The sequence below is a fragment of the Lissotriton vulgaris genome, chromosome 2_1 (genome assembly GCF_964263255.1).
Source record: "Lissotriton vulgaris chromosome 2_1, aLisVul1.2, whole genome shotgun sequence".
NCBI lineage: Eukaryota > Metazoa > Chordata > Amphibia > Caudata > Salamandridae > Lissotriton > Lissotriton vulgaris.
Genome location: NC_141687.1, coordinates 511425750 through 511442679, shown reverse-complemented (window position 1 = coordinate 511442679; position 16930 = coordinate 511425750). Strand labels below are relative to the sequence as shown.

At 46.7% G+C, this 16930-nt stretch overlaps 1 protein-coding gene across 2 annotated transcripts in view; it reads right to left on the bottom strand.

The window, feature by feature from the left end:
• COQ10B (coenzyme Q10B) overlaps positions 1-16930 on the bottom strand; it is a 123441-nt gene that overhangs the window by 35419 nt on the left and 71092 nt on the right. For both annotated transcript variants that reach the window (XM_086955421.1, XM_086955423.1), the window contains one exon: positions 3872-3973. In XM_086955421.1, the coding sequence (XP_086811547.1) occupies positions 3872-3973 (102 nt within the window). The remainder of the gene's footprint in view (positions 1-3871; positions 3974-16930) is intronic.

Here is a 16930-nt window from a genome sequence, read left to right as displayed (position 1 = left end):
GAAGACTTCTTGACGAGAAAAGTGGGTGCGTTGCAGACATGATAGAGGTTTGAGACATTTGCACGACAGAGGGGGGGATGAGGGATTTGGGGGGGCGGGACGGGTGGAGGGAAGTTGGGGAAGGGGTTGTTGGTTTTTGAAATGGTTGTCACCGCATACACACTTGGCCCAATGCTCTGAAGGATTTCATAATTGCAGTATATTGTGCGCTGATAGCGCTCCTAGGGCAAAAAATTTGCACTATTTCATTTGAAACGACTGTATTCATTTGTTTGTATTGTTTTCCATTATGCAATAAAATGCTTTAAACCTACAAAATCCCATAAGTGAAAGTGGAGATATTACATTTTCATTATTTTAGTAAATAGTGCAAAAGGGCGTAAAGCACCAACTGTGGATATCTGATCATAACAGACCCAGACAGTCACTGAACAGAGTACCTTAAATCCTGGCTTGCAGAGGATTCGCAAAGATGTATTGCGCAGCAGAAACTATGTATCGAGGCTGAGGTGCGAGATAGTCAAAGGATCCTGTTAAACAGGCCTGGCAATGTGAAATTCAGAGTCAAGGATGCGATGCGTCAGTTCCGTGGGAGGCAGAGAAGCTGCATCTGGCACAGCGGCAGTTCCGAAGCGGCAAAGGGCTGTGATGCGGGTTTTTGTGACTGATCTGATCCACGCAGTAGTGTATTCTGCTTGGGGTTGTACAGTGCAGGAGAGAAACAGCAAGATATCAGCACAGACTGGTAGTAGTGCAGCAGGCTGGCAGTCCTTCCCACAGGTCCAAAAGTGTACTGAAGAAATAGTGTCCGATGTCCAGAATTGTTTCTCAGCTGTGCCTTCGAAGTGGAGGAGAAGCTTTAAGAGGTTTCCCTTTGAAGTCCCCAGGAATCCGGTATTCCCTGCCCTGCCTCCAGACAAACTACATGGGGTATGTAGCCCTTTGTGGGTAGGCACGACCCAGCCTATTCAAGTGTAAGTAGGGCTGGGTACACATCCACCCTTCCATCCTGCCAGTGATGGCACACCCAAGCTCTATATTTTGTGAGGCCATCTAGGAGGACTACACAAAGTCAAACTGTCAGCTACACCCAGTCATGTGACCAGAGACAATTTACAATTTTGAAAGGGCCACTTCTAGAACGTTGGCCATCTAGTGTATGTATCCCAAGATCAGAGTGCACCATAAGTTAAGATTTTTCCTTTCAATTCCAATGACATCAAGAATGAACAGGTTACCTTCTCTCATTTGGAAATTAAAGCTTATTAAATGGCATAAGGTAACTTCAATGTAATCTTATAGGAGGAGAGGTAGATTTTGCAATAGTGAAAAGCTAATTTAGGGGTTTCACTACTAGGACATGTAAAAATTCAAAGTACAGTTCCGACTTTTTAAATACACTGAACCCTGCCCAATGGGCAGGGGCACTAGGAGCATTTAATTTGCAGTGTCTGACTATAGCTAACATTACAGCAACTTCATGTGGATTATTTCCAACCCAAAATATAGTGAAAAGCCTCTCGGAAATGAACCGGACCCCCATCCACTTTAGCCATACATGCAATAATATCTTAAACTGAACTTGGTCAGAGCTTCACTTTTCAAGCTTCAATTAAACCAGTCCTACTCACTATAAAATATTTCAGTTTCCAGTATTTCGCCTTTACATCAACATACTTAATCAAAGTTTTGGCCCATATATGACAGAGCTTATATTCAACTGCCTGCAGTACCTACTAGTCCATGAATTGTACCTATATTCATGAAAAGCAATGCAAACCATGACCATTTACCACATGGTACAGGGCATTTTCCTTTTCCCTTAGAGTCCTCCTCTACAAAGATGCATGTGGCTATTCTTCTATCTTCGCTGCATAGAGAACCACACCTCTGACTTCCATCCACATTGCTTGACGGAGTGTTTGTTTTTGCCACCACTGGCGCCCTGGCAAGGCGACAATCAGGAGTTGTGTTCTTTTCAAGGTGGGGTGAAGAGCATTAACACTGCTGTGCAGTTAGTGGTCTGTAGCTAGGTTAGCCAAAGTTGAAGGAATAGCAGCAACAGAATCAAACAATTCAACCACCACCCTTCATCCCAAGGCTGTTGGCATGCTTAGTGCGTAGCAGAACCACACAGCTTTTTGTCTGTGTCTTGAGGTATCAACCGACTTAGATTGATTGAATGGATGGCCCAGTGGCTACAGGCCATGGATCCAGGTAGTCGCAAATCTACAACTCTGGTGATCTCTGGGCACTAATGTTGTTCCCCTTCCAGTGGAAATTTGTTGTCTACCATTTTTATCAGCCATGATGGGCTCCTTACTGATGATTTGCTATATATAGGCACTGTTTCAAATCCAAAGCGATTTTGAAATTTCATGGGGCATCACAAAGTTTGAACACTGGCTGATTGCTTGCTTCTAACTTACCTTACAATTTCATGCCATAAATTAAAAGTGTGGCAGCAGGGAGGAGAGAAAGGACAGTCCGACATGCACATTAAATTTGTCTGAGGACTTAGGACTTAAATGCGGTTTGGTCCGCAATGAAAAAGAACAATCAGTCCTTTAGTTTCCTTTTTATTCTCTCCCAAGCCTTTTCTTTTATTGCGTCTTTGCTGGTAGTATCTCCGTATTTGGTGCTGTATTTTTCCCTGGTGTGCTACTGACCACAGAGGGGAGTTTGTAGATAGGAGGCACTAATTATACTCAATTATATACATCTTTCTGAAAGCAGTTTATTATGCTAGATGATATTGGCCCAAGTAAAATAGCGGCCATTCAGCTTACTCCAGACAAGCCTCCGATATCATCCAGTTACGTCTGGGCCAGCCAAAGGTATAACCTCATGTGATTGTATGCATTGTACCGATTTTTGTATGCCATATCGAAATGCAAAAGGTATGTATTGCTGCATTCTTGTGTGACTTTCAGGATACTCTGGCCAACATTCATAAATAAAAAAGCAATATAGAACTGAGTGACTCACTTGTTGCAGTGAGCTGCAGGTGCCAGAGGTGACCCCCCCAGAGTGGGTTTTAAAACATGTGAACCCGTCCATCCTACACCTTCTCATAGATTAAGGTTCGGTTTCCCCAAATCAAATCCTCAAGAGCAGGTTTACAGCCAATTGATGTGCAGGCTCAGAAACGTTGTCAGAGACCAACCTTTCCGTTTGGAAAAGTGAAGCCATGAAAATTCAGACCATAATAAAATCCTAAAAAGACCTATGTGGCAGTTTTATTTAACTGTGGCAAGACTATTAAAATGTCAGCGATTGCTTACTGCTAATGTCCGGACTCCATAGCTGCAAATTTAAGATGCATAAGGTAGATGTCAGGTGGCCTTCCCGACAAAAAGGCAGAATACCTGTGTAGCACAAAAGTGCGGTGCCAATAATGACATAGCTGTTTTATTTACTAGAGGTAAGGAAAGATCTATGAAACCTTGCGTTTGTTGAGGGGATACCCACAGTGTTTGTAAAAAAAAAAAAAAAAAAATTAGATCTGATCAGAAATTTATCTGTAAAACAGCTGAAGCAAGAACATTCTAACGTATCCTGAAGTCAGTGAGTAGCACTAAAGATGGATTCACAGCTCTGCTCCTTGGAGCCATCACAAACAAATGCTTCTTGAATGCATATGCACCAAATCCAGAATACTGATATTTCTTAAGGTCATATAATGCAGAGAAAACAACTTCAAGATTATGAAGCGAAATAAACTTGGTTAAACTGTATAGAATTTGCATACTTTTCACATGATATTGCCACATCAGACAGCAGATAAGTCAGATGCTTAAAAAACCCCAACCCACATTTTAAGCAGCATCAATCAACCTAACCAAACAAAAGGTGTTTTGGAAAAACTTACAGAAAAATCCAAGGTGCATGTTCTAGGATACCCCGGGATTCCAGGGCTAAAACGCCATTCTGTTTCAAGGTGATTAAACAATTTCCCATCTGTGCAGGATGCCTGAAAACAAAGAATATGGTAAAATCCATCTAGTTGGTTAAATGTGTACTATAGTGAATGAAGGTATTGAAATGATGCCACATGATCAGGAAAAGCAGAAAGTAGAACCATCAGTAGATCAACGAAGTCCAAACAAAAAATAATGTGCAAATGGAGAAGTTATACTGCATATGTTGGAGGCTAACAACTTTTTTTTTTATTTCAGTACTTTTTTTATTGAAAATAAAGAGCATATTTACATGGTACAGGGTGAATCACATGGGGAAAAAAGATAGGAAACAGGCACCTGGGGGGGGGGGGGGGGGGAGGGGGCGGGGAGGAGGGTCAAGCATTGTCTAGATTGGCTTATATTAGTTTGGCTCTTGACAGTCCATTCTCCAGTTTGTTTCAGCTTCTTCTCGCCTGGCTTGCATGTTTCCAGTTTCCCCCCGTGCCCCCTTGCAACCTGTCTGGTTATCTTTTCGCACCCCTGGTGGTGTGAGGAGATAGAAGAACAAAAGAAGAGAGGTGTAGGAGTATACAGAGGCGAGAGATAGACATAGGCGCATTATGTTGTTGAGTAGGATGTGTGTGTAGATTATGCAGGATTGTCTGGTCTGGGTGCTTAGGGTGGCTTATGAGAGGACAAGTAGTTGTCTAGTGACAGCCATATCTCGCTCTTTTTCCCTGGGTTCGTTTGGCTGTTGGTCGTTCTGGTGTCGGCTCCTTTTAGGAAAATGACCCAGTTGAACCAAGCTTTAAAGGTGGCTTTTGCTGTGTCCTTCCAGTTGTTCAACACCGTTTTGACCGCCGCTGTGAGCAGGAGGTCAATCAGGTCTCTGTCATTTTCGGATGTTATGGATGGGTCGGTGTAACCCAGAACTAGGTGGTGAAAGTCCATTGATAGTGTGGCTCCGGTTACGTTATTGATTAGAGTGTTTATGGAGTTCCAGAACTTCTTTGTTTTGGCGCAGTAGAAGGAGGTGTGCCAGGTCTCCCTTCTGCATGTTGCAGTTCCAGCAGGAGTCGGTCTCTCTGATACCCATGGTGGCTAGACGTGCTGGGGTCCAGTAGGCCCTGTGTACTAGCCAGAATTTCGTCTGATCTAGGGTCGTTGTCAGCTTCCTCCTTGATGTGGAGGACCATAAATCTGCCCTTTCCTTCTCGCTTAGCTCTCTCCCTGCTGCTGCTTCCCATTGGCTTAAGGTTCTGTTATTTAGTTTGGAGGTTTTGGGGCACATGGCTCTGTATATGTGCGCTACCTGGTGTCCTGTGATGTTCAGGCTGTTAGCGTATTGTGTTATTGATGGGGTGAGCATGTTTATGTTGGCTTTGGCTATCGCCACTCTTATTTTAAGGAAGTTATAGAGCTCTATGGTGTCAAAATTGTATTGTTGTCTGAGTTTGTCAAACGTAGCCTGAGTCCCTTTCTCCTGTAGCTGGCTCACCGTTGTTATGCCGTGCCGGTACCATGTGTGCATATCCAGTGATTTCTCTATACTTAATTGTAGGGTTGTGCCAGAGCGACTCTAGCCGAGTTTGTCTGACGCTAGTGTCTAGGAGTTTGTCTAATTTTAGAAGGGCCAGTCGTGTATTCCTAAGGATTGCGTTCTGTTTGATCGCGGGGTGTCTTGTCGCTGTGAGTAGTGCCACGGGATCCATTCCCCCTAGTAGTCTCCGCTCTAGGGAGAGCCAGGCCGGGGTGTAATCGCTCTTTGGCGATATCCAGTGCAGACCCTGTGCTGCCAAGCAGGCCGTTTGAAAGGTTCTAAAGTTTGTTATGTTCAGACCTCCTAAAGCCTTGGGGAGTCTGAGTTTCTGAAGGCTGATTCTAGGTTTCTTCCCTCTCCATAGAAATGTGTTCAGTAGTTTGTCCAGTTTGTGAAAGTCAGGTGTGTTGTTAGTGGTAGCATGTTGAGCGTGTAGTTGACCATAGGGGTGACCATCATTTTGATGGTCTCAACCCTCCCCACCATGTAGTGAATCTTGGTGACCATCCCTCTAGTTTCTCCTTTATTTTGTGTAAGGTTGCTTGTTCATTCTGGTCTACTGTGGTCCGCAAGTCTCTCTCGAACAGGAGGCCCAGGTACTTAATGGCCTTCTTCTGCCAGGTTAGACCCTAGGACCCCAGTACAGTCTTGTTGGTGTGTATGTTCAGTGGTTTGCATTCAGATTTCTCTCTATTAAGTTTGTATCCTGACACTCGAGCAAACTGATCTATGGTGTCCATTAGTGCTTTAATAGATCTATCAGGGTCCTCTGTTACAATGAGGACATCGTCCGCATACGCTGCTAATTTGAAAGATTCTCCCTCTATAGGTATGCCTGATGTCTGGGTTTGAGCGTATCATGCTCAGTAGGGGTTCAATAGCTAGTAGGAAGAGGCCCGGAGAAAGCGGGCATCCCTGCCTCGTCCCTCTTTTGAGGTCTAGTAGATCTGATGTGCCTCCATTCACTACCACTAGGGCTTTGGGTTCATTGTACAGTGCCATTACCATCTTCCTATAGTGTTGGCCTAGTCCGAATTTTTGCAAGCATTGGTCTAAGTAAGGCCATGACACTGTCAAATGTTTTTTCTGCATCAAGGGCGATCATGACCGCCGCGTTGTTCCTTTTGGTCGCGTGGTTGATTACGTGGCATAGCAATCTTGTATTGTCTTGGGACATCCTGTTCTTCAGGTATCCCACTTGCGCGCAGTGTATGAGGGATGGAAGGTATGTGTTGAGCCTGGTAGCAAGGATCTTGGCGTATATTTTACAGTCAACATTGATAAGTGAGATTGGCCTGTAGTTTTTCGGATGTTGTGAATCTTAGCCTTCCTTTGGGATCACTTTGACTCCTAAAACCTAGCAGAATCGGGGATAATATTTTCAAACAGACTGAAAAAACAAAAAGGTATTTTGCATAAAAAGACTCAAACCCAGACTACAAAAAGTTTAAAAAACCTAAACGGCACATGCGTATCTACGTACAAAAATTTCAAACTGCACCTAATCATCATCATAAATCTTTATTTGGCTGCAGCCAGCCATAAAAGAATGCATCACAAGGATAACACATTTCTTAATAACAAGTAGAAAAAGTTTAAAAAACATACATCAGATTAAAGGTCCATAGATATAGGAACATCTGCAAGCATAAAGCATTTCGGCATCATTTTACAAGTTCAAATTTTATCATTAATCAATGTAGGAAAAATAAATGCATACAAATTCATTTTCCAACAATATTTCGAAACCGAACTGCGGAGGAAATATATTTATAAACCGTTAGGCAAATAAATTCATCTTTTAAAAGCTGGAGATAAGCAGGCCGACATTATTATATTTAGGAATTTTAAAAGTGGTTTTAAAAAAGGGACGTCTTTGTTGGATATAAAGTTTACAAAAGAACATGAAGTGCAGCGTGCTCTGTGCAGATTCTGAATCACAGGGGCATAGATCCAATTTAGCATCAGAGTATACATTTCATGGACCAGAAAGTGAGACATTCCAAACCAGAACCAAAGATAGTACAATTTGGCATGGCTAAAGTGAAAGTGAAGCCTCAGTACCTGGAGAACAGACTAGAAGGAAGGGATCAACAACCCTTTTTTTGTCATCTTTCGTGTGCCTCTTGACGAATAGGAGTAAGCTAAAAATTCTTTTTTCTGCTTTGCCCTTGATGTTTTGGTAATATTTCCGGGGTTGTCGAAACAATCCAACAATCCCAGGGACTCCAATTGAGTTCTGACATAAGAAATACATGGAATTTCTCACCCACTTCAGATTGAAACAATCTGTGATAACAGCTGTATTCAGGGCCGCTTCTTCCTTTACCCAGATATTACTCAACAATAACAAAGGAGCTAAATGTATACGAAAGGACAGGGGAAATCACACAGAGTATGATTTTACAAATAGTAGCGGGAGTGCTTTTTGGAACACCCGGCAGATGTTTCAAAAATGTATTTTCAGCTCTCTGGAGGCATTCAACACCATAAGAGTCCCAGACTCCGGCACCATACAGGGTGACAGCACACACACGTGCTTTATAAATTACTGTCAATGCCTTAATGGGTCGAGAGCCTAGCTTTTTTGTAAATCTGAAAACTGCCTCCAGAAACAGGTCTGGTGGAGGAAGGCTGCCTACAGACAGTCAGAGACCACACCAGGGTTAGTAGGTTCAGTTGGGACCTCTGAGTTGCCCTCTGAATACGTGTTTTAAATCAAACAGTGGCATCATTGTGGGCTTATTAACCCAGTCGATGCTAGGCCTCCCCCCCCCCCCCACTGTGCGGAGCCTTTTTTTGGCTCTTTGGGGTAGTTCGCGCTTAGGCCCCTGTAACTTCGACCACAAGGTATCCACGCCAAATTTGAATCCTTCTTTCCCAGCATCATGGGGATTCTAAAGGTACCCAGGGTTTGTGGATTCCCCTGGAGGGGAGCCCGAAGTTAGCCAAAATACAGGTACGTTTTGTTTTGGGGGGAAAAGAAATGGGAAAAAAGGGCTACAGATGAAAGCGTCTGGTTTTTTCCCCTGCAAATGGTATCAACTAAGGGGTTGTGGTGCTGAAATCACCATTTTCCCAGCTTTCAGGGACTAGCAGACTGGTCAGAAAACCAAAACATTTTTTACACAGTTTTGGCATTTTTCTGGGACAATGCCTATTTTTGCTATTTTTTGTGCTTTCAACCTCCTTCCAGTTAATGGTAGAAATGGGTATGAAAGCAATAATGGATCCTGGATAGCTGTACATTTTTGAAAAGTATACAGAATTCTGAATTCAGCAAGGGGTCATTTGTGTAGATCCTTCAAGGTTTCTTCATAGAAACTAACAGTAAAATATAGGAGGAAAAATTGAAAATTAGTTGAAAAAAATACAGCCATTTGTGCCAACGTTTTCACCTGTAACTTCTGATTGTGACAGCTGTTTGAAAGCAATATTCAGTTACATCCACTAGACCTTGCTGGTTGTGGGAGATATATAGGACTCGTAGGCTCTCGACGAACCCAGAGCCAATAATGGAGCAGCGTCTTGCAATGGTTTTTCATTATGTTCCGGGTTTATAGCAATTAATTAGGGAAAATATACACATTAAAAAACCGGTGAACGGCCAGATCCTGCAGGAGAAGCTCAACATGAGATTTTGATTTGATTTATGAATTTGTAGAGTGCATAATTGCCTATGGGAGTCTGGGCGCTGTGTAGAATCAGAGAGACTCGGGATCTTTGCAGGAACAAATAACTAACCAGCGGTAAAAAGCCACGTTTTTACTTACCTGAAGGAAAGTAGTGATGGGCTGTGTTTGACGGCTAGTGGGAGGAGGTTCCAGTCCCAAGCTGCAAACTGCAGTAAGCTTCTCCCCCCTTCCAATCTAGCCTTATTGTACTTAGGAACCTGAATCAGTTTGGCATGGCTGGATCGTAGATTCCAGAAGGGCTCGTATAGTTTTAAATGAGTTTTTAGAAACTGGGAGCCATATCCATGAATAGCTTTGTAGGCCAAACATACAGACTTGAACTTTATTCTTTTGTACATTGGGAGCCAATGAAGGGAACTTAGTTTGTATGCAATTGGTTCATACTTGGGGACATCCCGCATCAGCCTCGCTGCTGCGTTTTGCAGGCGCTATAGTTTTGCTAGGTGCTGGGCCTGAATTCCTGCATACAGGGCGTTCCCATAATCTAGCCTTGATGGGGCCAGAGCGGTTACCACCGTTTTCTGGGAGTCAAGGGGGATAAAAGGCAGGAGCTTCCTTATTTTCAGAATGAACCACACTGAAGATGCCAGTTTGACTGTGCGTCAAAAGAAAGTTTGTTGTCCAGTGTCATACCCAGGTTTTTCACCTTGTTGACTGGGGAAGGGCAGTCACCCAGACTGTCTGGCCACCATTCCGGGGACCAGATACCTGGACCTGACCCCAACAGCATTACTTCGCTATTGTCTCCATTTAACTTTAGGCAGTTACTCTGCATCCATTGACTGACTTACGACGTACAGTTTTTTTTAATTCGTCAGCCATCTCTTTTGCATTTTTGACAATAGATACCACTATTTGGGTGTCATCGGCGTACGAAACTGGAAGGAAACCACAATTCCTTATAATTGCCGCTAAAGGTGCTACATACAAGTTGAAAAGCGTGGGGCTTAGGGAGGACCCCTGGGGTACACCACACAGGGAGTTAAATGGTTTAGATTTAGCCTCCCCCAACTCAACTGTGAATGTTCTGTTAGAACAGTAAGATGCCAGTAGCGTTCGTGCAGGAGTGTGGACTCTGGCTTCGGCCAGTCTGGTCAATAGTGTTCCATGATTTACCGTATCGAAGGCCGCCGATAGGTACAGAAGAACTAAGGTGGCCTTTCCCCCGGTATCCAGAACACTCCTGCGTTCTTCTGTTGCCATGAGTAGAGCTGTTTCCGTTCCTTGTCCCTCTCGGAAACCAAATTCGGAGTGGTCTAAGGTATTTCCATCCGAGAGAAATTAGGCCAGCTGTTTATTCAATAATTTCTCTAAAACTTTAGCCGCAAAATTGATTATCGTAATTTGTCTGTAGTTCCCGGGTTCTTGTGGGTCTAAAATTGTTTTTTTCAATAGTGGCAGCACTGAGTTGGTTTTCCATGCATCTGCAAAGTGGCCTGATCTTACTATTTGTAGAAATAGCTTTTCTAGTTGATCACTTAGCAGCTCGGGGAATAATTGAATCACCTTTGGTGGACATGGATCAGTTGGACCACCGGACCTGGTGGTTGACCCCCTGCAGAATCTGTTCCACTGAAGGTTGAGAGAAATGAAACCAAGGATCTTGTTTTGGGGTAGGTGGTCCCTCATCGAGATCAGTGTTTGGGCGTACGGGCGGATTCTTGTCAGTCCTTATAGAGGACTCAAACTGAGGTCACTTTGTTGAAGAAGAATTGGCCCAGAATATTGCAAAATTCTGAACTAATAACTCCCGGTTTGTTGTCAATTTTTGTTAGTTTCTTTATAGTGGTGAAGAGTTCTTTACTATAATTTTTTGCTTCATCAATTTAATGAATAAAATTAGCTTTTTTTCTGCTAAAATCAATTTTTTGTATATGGCCAGGGAAATGTTGTATTCTTCTTTCAGCCCTTGGTCATAGTTGGTCCTCCATCTCTTCTCAGCTTTTCTACAGTTTTGCTTTTGCGTCTTGAGTGAGTCCGTGTAGCATGGTTGAGAGGGGGTTTTCCTCCTAAAGGTGACTTTTTTTTAAAGGAGCTGCAACTTAGACTGCCGAGTTTATCCAGCTTGTGATTTGAGGCAATGTTACTGTCTGGCGCCAACTCTGTAATTGATAGTAAGAGTTGTTCCAATAATTTCGTGAGTCTATCCTAGACCAATCATGGTATGTGTTTTGCATGGGTCACGGGGAGGATATATTTGCCTCCTCTTTCACCTTTAAGGAGAAAATTATTACCTTATGGTCTGGCCAGGGGACCTGCAAGGTATCTACTATCTCCACGTCGCTATTGGAGGTAAAAATCCGATCTAGAGTATGCCCTGCTTTGTGGGGTATCCTGTTTGACAATCTATTCCAAGGCTAGATTGGGCCACGGGGAGCACGGTCGGATACCGAGATGTCGGACAGAGATGCTGTCCGCGTCTCCGTTATGAGAGCGAGTGACACAAATAAATAATCAATAGGCGAGTACAAGCGGTGGACATGAGTAGCACGAGTAGTCCCGCACCTCAGGAAAGTGGTACCACTATGAATCTATCAAGCCAAGGTCCGTTATCTGCTTCCGAAGCAGAGAAGACATGGCACCCGACCATTCGAGGAGGCTTCACTACGATCCAGCGTAAGATCACACACCAAGTTAAAATCTCCCCCAGAATCAAGAAGGGGGTCGCCGTGCGGCACTTGTTCCCGTAATAGTGCTCGGAGATAGGAGTCCTGCATCTGCTTCAGTGCATAAACATTACACAATGTGGGTAGGCGTTTTCCGACCACCTGACAAAACGTCCATCTGGGCTACCGAAGATTTTTTGGGGTCCCCTGCCCGATACCTTGTCTGCATAGAATAGCCACTCCAGCTGTTTTGTTGTCTGCTGTGGCCCAGAATTGGAGGGGATATTTAGGGTGAGCAATGCGAAGGGTGTCCAACTTTAACAGGTGGTTTTCTTGGAAGAAAATGATGTCTGGGCTATGTTGTAGTATGTAGCGCCACACTTGCGGTCTCTTGTTAGGAGAGTTAAGCCCCTTGACATTAAGGGATAGCACCTTTAAAGGGTCAGTAAGAACCATTAACACACCAGATCACATGTTGGGCCATCATGCCACCCCAAATGTCATGCCCAGATGGAGGCGGAAGCAGAGGCCAGTCCTTCCCATGGACTGGGGCCCACCATAGCCGTGCAGTCGCCCGCCCACCATACCCAAGAGCGGTACAAAAGGGGGTGGTGATGGGCGGAGCATCTGAATCAATCAAACACTCACACCCAGTCAAAAGATCTGGGTTTAATCCATCACCGTTCTTTAACCCACTCTGCCACCCCAGTTCAGACATGGCTATATGCAAATCAGTCTGACCCTGTGCCTCATGGGAACAGTCCAGCCCAAGCTGCTGGAATGCCAGTAACCGGTCCTCGGAAGATTGTTTCCGGTCCAGGGAAGGCATGGCTTGGTAGTTCGGGCTTGTGTGGGAGGTGGAGGTCAGATGGGGCTGACCGATCGGGAGGCGGGCAGTCGGAGCAGCTGAGCTGCCTCTTGGTAGGTTCGTATTACTCGACGTTTGGACTCCCACAGAAAAATAAGAGCAAACGGGTGGCCCACTGGTACGAGATGCCCAAGCTCCGCAGCTTGTCCGTCACAGGTTTGAAGTCACGGCGGCGTCACAAAGTATTGGGTGCTAGGTCTGGGAATATCTGAATCTTGTTCCAGTCGTATGTGAGGTCCGGCTTTGTACTCGCCGCCCGAAGAAGGACCTCCTTTTCTGTGAAAAAGTGGACCCTGGTTAAAATATCCAGGAGGAGACACGCCCGGCCCGCGGGCCCGGAAACCCAGTGGGCCTGGTCCAAAGCCGGCAGGGAGGCGTCATCCCCCCAGACTTCGTGGAGGAGTTGTGCCACATAGGTCATAATGTCCTTCCCTTCTGCCCCAAGAGGACCCCCCGGATACGGAGGTTATTCCGGAAGCTCCGATTCTCCAAGTCCTCCTGCTTCAGCTGCAACTCTTTATGTTGATCCTACAAGGCAGCCACACGCTGCCACAGTTCTTTTTCCAGCCCGTCCACTTGCTCGCCCAAATCCGTGAACTCCTTCCAGAGTTCCCGAACACAGGAGCGTACTTCCGTGCACAGGGAGCCTATCTCGGTTTTCAATTTGGACATAAAGGTGGCCATAAACGCCTGCATAACCGAAGTAGAGTCCCCTTCAGCCAGCGGGGCCACTTCAGTCGCAGCAGATGCACCCGCCTTGCTAGACATGGCCACCACAGTTGTATCTTTAGTAGTTGGTGCTGGAACGTCTTTACTTCTGTTGGTGCGTGTCATTGTAGCGCCGTATGTGCCCCACTAAGTGTCAGGCGCGATGAGCAGTAAGGTGGTGGTTTTTATTTTTTAGGCGTGCAGTCCGGGTGCGGGGCAGGACCGCTTCCGCTGGGACAGTACCAAAATAGTTTGTGTAGGCCGGTAGGCCGATTGATCAGTGGGGCGTCGAATGGGCTTCCATGCACTAGAGATATCCGTAGGTGGAGGTGGAGGGGCAGTTTCGCGGTGCCACAACAAAGATCAGCCCACTGGGGCAGCGGCTTGGTAGTTTGTACTGGCAGTGCAGGGCCCGCAGCTACCAGGGGAGAAAAGCAGGCCTCCTCTCCTGGCATCTGTTGGGCAGTGGCACACCTTTCCCGCTGTAATGGCACGAGGCGAGACCTTATCAGGGACAAAGGACACCCTCCAGGCCGGCATGTGTGGAGAGGCTTCAGGCGGTCACCTCGAAGCGATCACCGGGCAGCCCTGGTGAGGTCTGAGCGCTGGGGTAGGGCGTAGGGTCAGCACAGCAGTTCTCTTCTCAGGGGTAGCGGACACTAATCCCTCAGTCTTTACAAGCAAGGGCAGGGCGCGATGAGGAGGAGACAGGGCCGGGTCCGCCTCAGTCAGAGCTCTCTACTCCTCATCAGTTGCCCTCACCTGTGTGGACCAACGCCCATGTGCCAATGTGGAGGAGCAAGCCGATATCTCGCACACCTTCAGCATCTGTCCGCTTTCCGTTCAGTCACGCAGGGATGGGCCCTCTCCCGGTCAGCCCAGGGGCACCCGTAGGGTGTTGTGTCTGGTGAGCCCTCCGATGCGTCACCCCCCCCTGGCAAACTGTAGGTGGCCCAGTGGGGGCCAAAGAGCTAATAGGCCAGACGCACCACTCGGGCAGCAGTCCTCTTCTCAACGGTATCAGGCGCACCCTTCTTCCCTTCGCGCCACTAGGCCCCTGCGTGCCACAAGCAGAGCTGGGGAGGGTCAACACCAACTTAGATCACTGTCTGTCGCCTCTGGTCAGTACTCGCCTCTTAATTGCACCACTCACCGCCACAGGGCCCCATCAGTGACCGCCTGTCTCCTCAGTCGTCCACCACATTCCCCAGGATGCCGCAGGTAACATGCTGGAGCAGGTCGGTGGGGCACACTGACACAGGGATAGGTCGAGGTGAGCCCGCACCAGAGCAGCGTGGGATTACTGCTGAGGTTTATGCAGAGGCAGCCTCTGGCATGTCACTCTTCCAGGTGACTATCAAGCTGAGGGTACTAGGACGTCAAGCACACAAGCAGGGCACTCAGCTTAGGCCGCACCCCCCCCCCCCCCCATCTCCTACAAAAGGCATTTACGCGCCGTGGGGGGGGGGGGGGGTGGGGGGGGTTAGGGTGCAGAGTCAATCTCTGCCAATGTCTGCAGTCCGCTGCCGCCACAAAACGCCTGCCCTCCGGTGGTGTCACTCACCACCACGTTATTTCTCCTCACAGTGTGCCCCTGTCACCGCAGGCCAGCTCCGCCGTCGACAAGATTTCGGTCCGCCGGCGCAGCCTCGGGACTGCAGGCCACTGTCTGTGTCCCCGGGGCGCCCGCCGCCACAGAAGCGCTCCGCCACCCCTGTCCGGGCCACACAGCTCCGGTGGGGTCCAAGAATGTCTTCGGCTGCAAGCACCAGACCTCGGCGCTGCAAAATGGCGGCCGCTACAGTCAGCAGGGGGAGGTCAGGCTAGGACACCGAATTCTTCGGTCCAAGTATAGCTGCCACTCCACCAGATCACCCGGCGGTGCTCCCCACTTGCTGTCAGCATGGCACCTCCAAAAACTGCAGTTATTCGCCCCAAGGTCAGCTTATGATCGCTTTTGGGAGGTAGGCTCGGCCGGAGCTCCGGCGGCGTGCGTTTCTGCTCATCTGCAGCGAGACCACGCCCCCACGGACCCTTTTTTGCAAAGGGCCCAGCTGTAGATTTTGAACCCTAGCTCTACCGTCACCTAAGGAAATCTATCAAACCTATACATTTTAGAAAATTAGACACCCAGGGGAATCCAGGATGGGGTGACTTGAGTGTCTCTCACCATGTTCTGTTACCCAGATTCCCTTGCAAACCTCAAAATCGGTCCCAAAAAAACACATTTGCCTCTCATTTCTGTGTAAAAAGTACTGGAAACTGCATGGATCCACAAAATTCCACCCACCTGCGTTCCCTAAAGTCCTCAGAGAAAAATGGTACCTCACTTGTGTGGGTAGGCCTAGTGCCCTCGGAACGAAACAACCCAAAATGCAATGTGGACACCACATTTTCACAGTGAAAACTCGCCCTTTTTTTGCAAAGTACCTCGCTGTAGATTTTGAACCCTAACTCTGCCGGCACCTGGGGAACCTATCAAACCTACACATTTGTGAATACTTGACACCCGGGGGATTCCATGGAGGTATGGCTTGAGTGGATCCCCCAACGTTTTCTTAACCAGAATCCCCTGCAAACCTCCAATTTAGCTGGGGGAAAAAAAAAATCACCTTTTCCACACATTTGTGTGGTAAAGTTGTGGCATCACCGGCCTGACACAAATTTCCTACCACCCAGCATTCCCCCAGGTCTCCTGATAAAAAAATGGTGCCTCACTCGTGTGGGAGGCACCAACCATAGAAAAAGCAAGCGTAATCACTGGCGCCTTGTTGGCTCTCTGCCACATCGCTGGGGAACGCAGTAAGAAACATATGCATCACCTCCCCAAGGAGCAAGGAACCAACGCATCCCCTTCCCTTAGTGTAAGGAACCAAGGCATCTCCTTCCCTGCGGCCCATTTTGTTTGTTGGTGGCACGCATTCAAAGTACTTTGTGAGACTAAGTATTGCATCTGCAATTTGCTTTGAACTGAACTACCACCATCTGAAAGTCATTTTTATTACCGTCTTGTGGGTTTTTGTTATTTAGTCTGGTTTTGGTTTAGATAAACATGACCTATTTTTCTAAACTGGTGTGGTGTAAGCCTAGTGCTGACTCACCCAGACCCGGAGATACCTCAGCCCAGTCACTCCAAAGCCACACAGTCATTCCACAACCCGCCTGAGGCACACAGGAAGGTTGAACAAGAAAACATCCATCTTCTAAAAGTGTTATTTTCAAACACACAATTTAAAAACAGTCTTTACTAAAAGAGGTGTTAAATTCTGAGTTCATGGATACCAAACTCCATTTTCTTATGTTACTCCTATAGGAAGATATGCTTGTACAAATGTTACAAAGCATTCCCCATTCGGTCCTTTGGGCAAGATAGCCTTTCAATAGTGAAAAACAAAATTGGCAGTATTTCACTATCAGGACATGTTACACATACCAGTACATGTCCTACCTTTCACATACACTGCACCATGCCACGGGGAGGGGGTACCTTGGTCCTACCATAGGGGTGGGGTGTCCTATGCGTAAGAAAAGGGAAGAGTGAGGCCTGGCAGGTGTGTCCACGGCCAGGTGAACATGGCAGTTAAACTTTGCGCAGGCACTGCGGTGGCAGG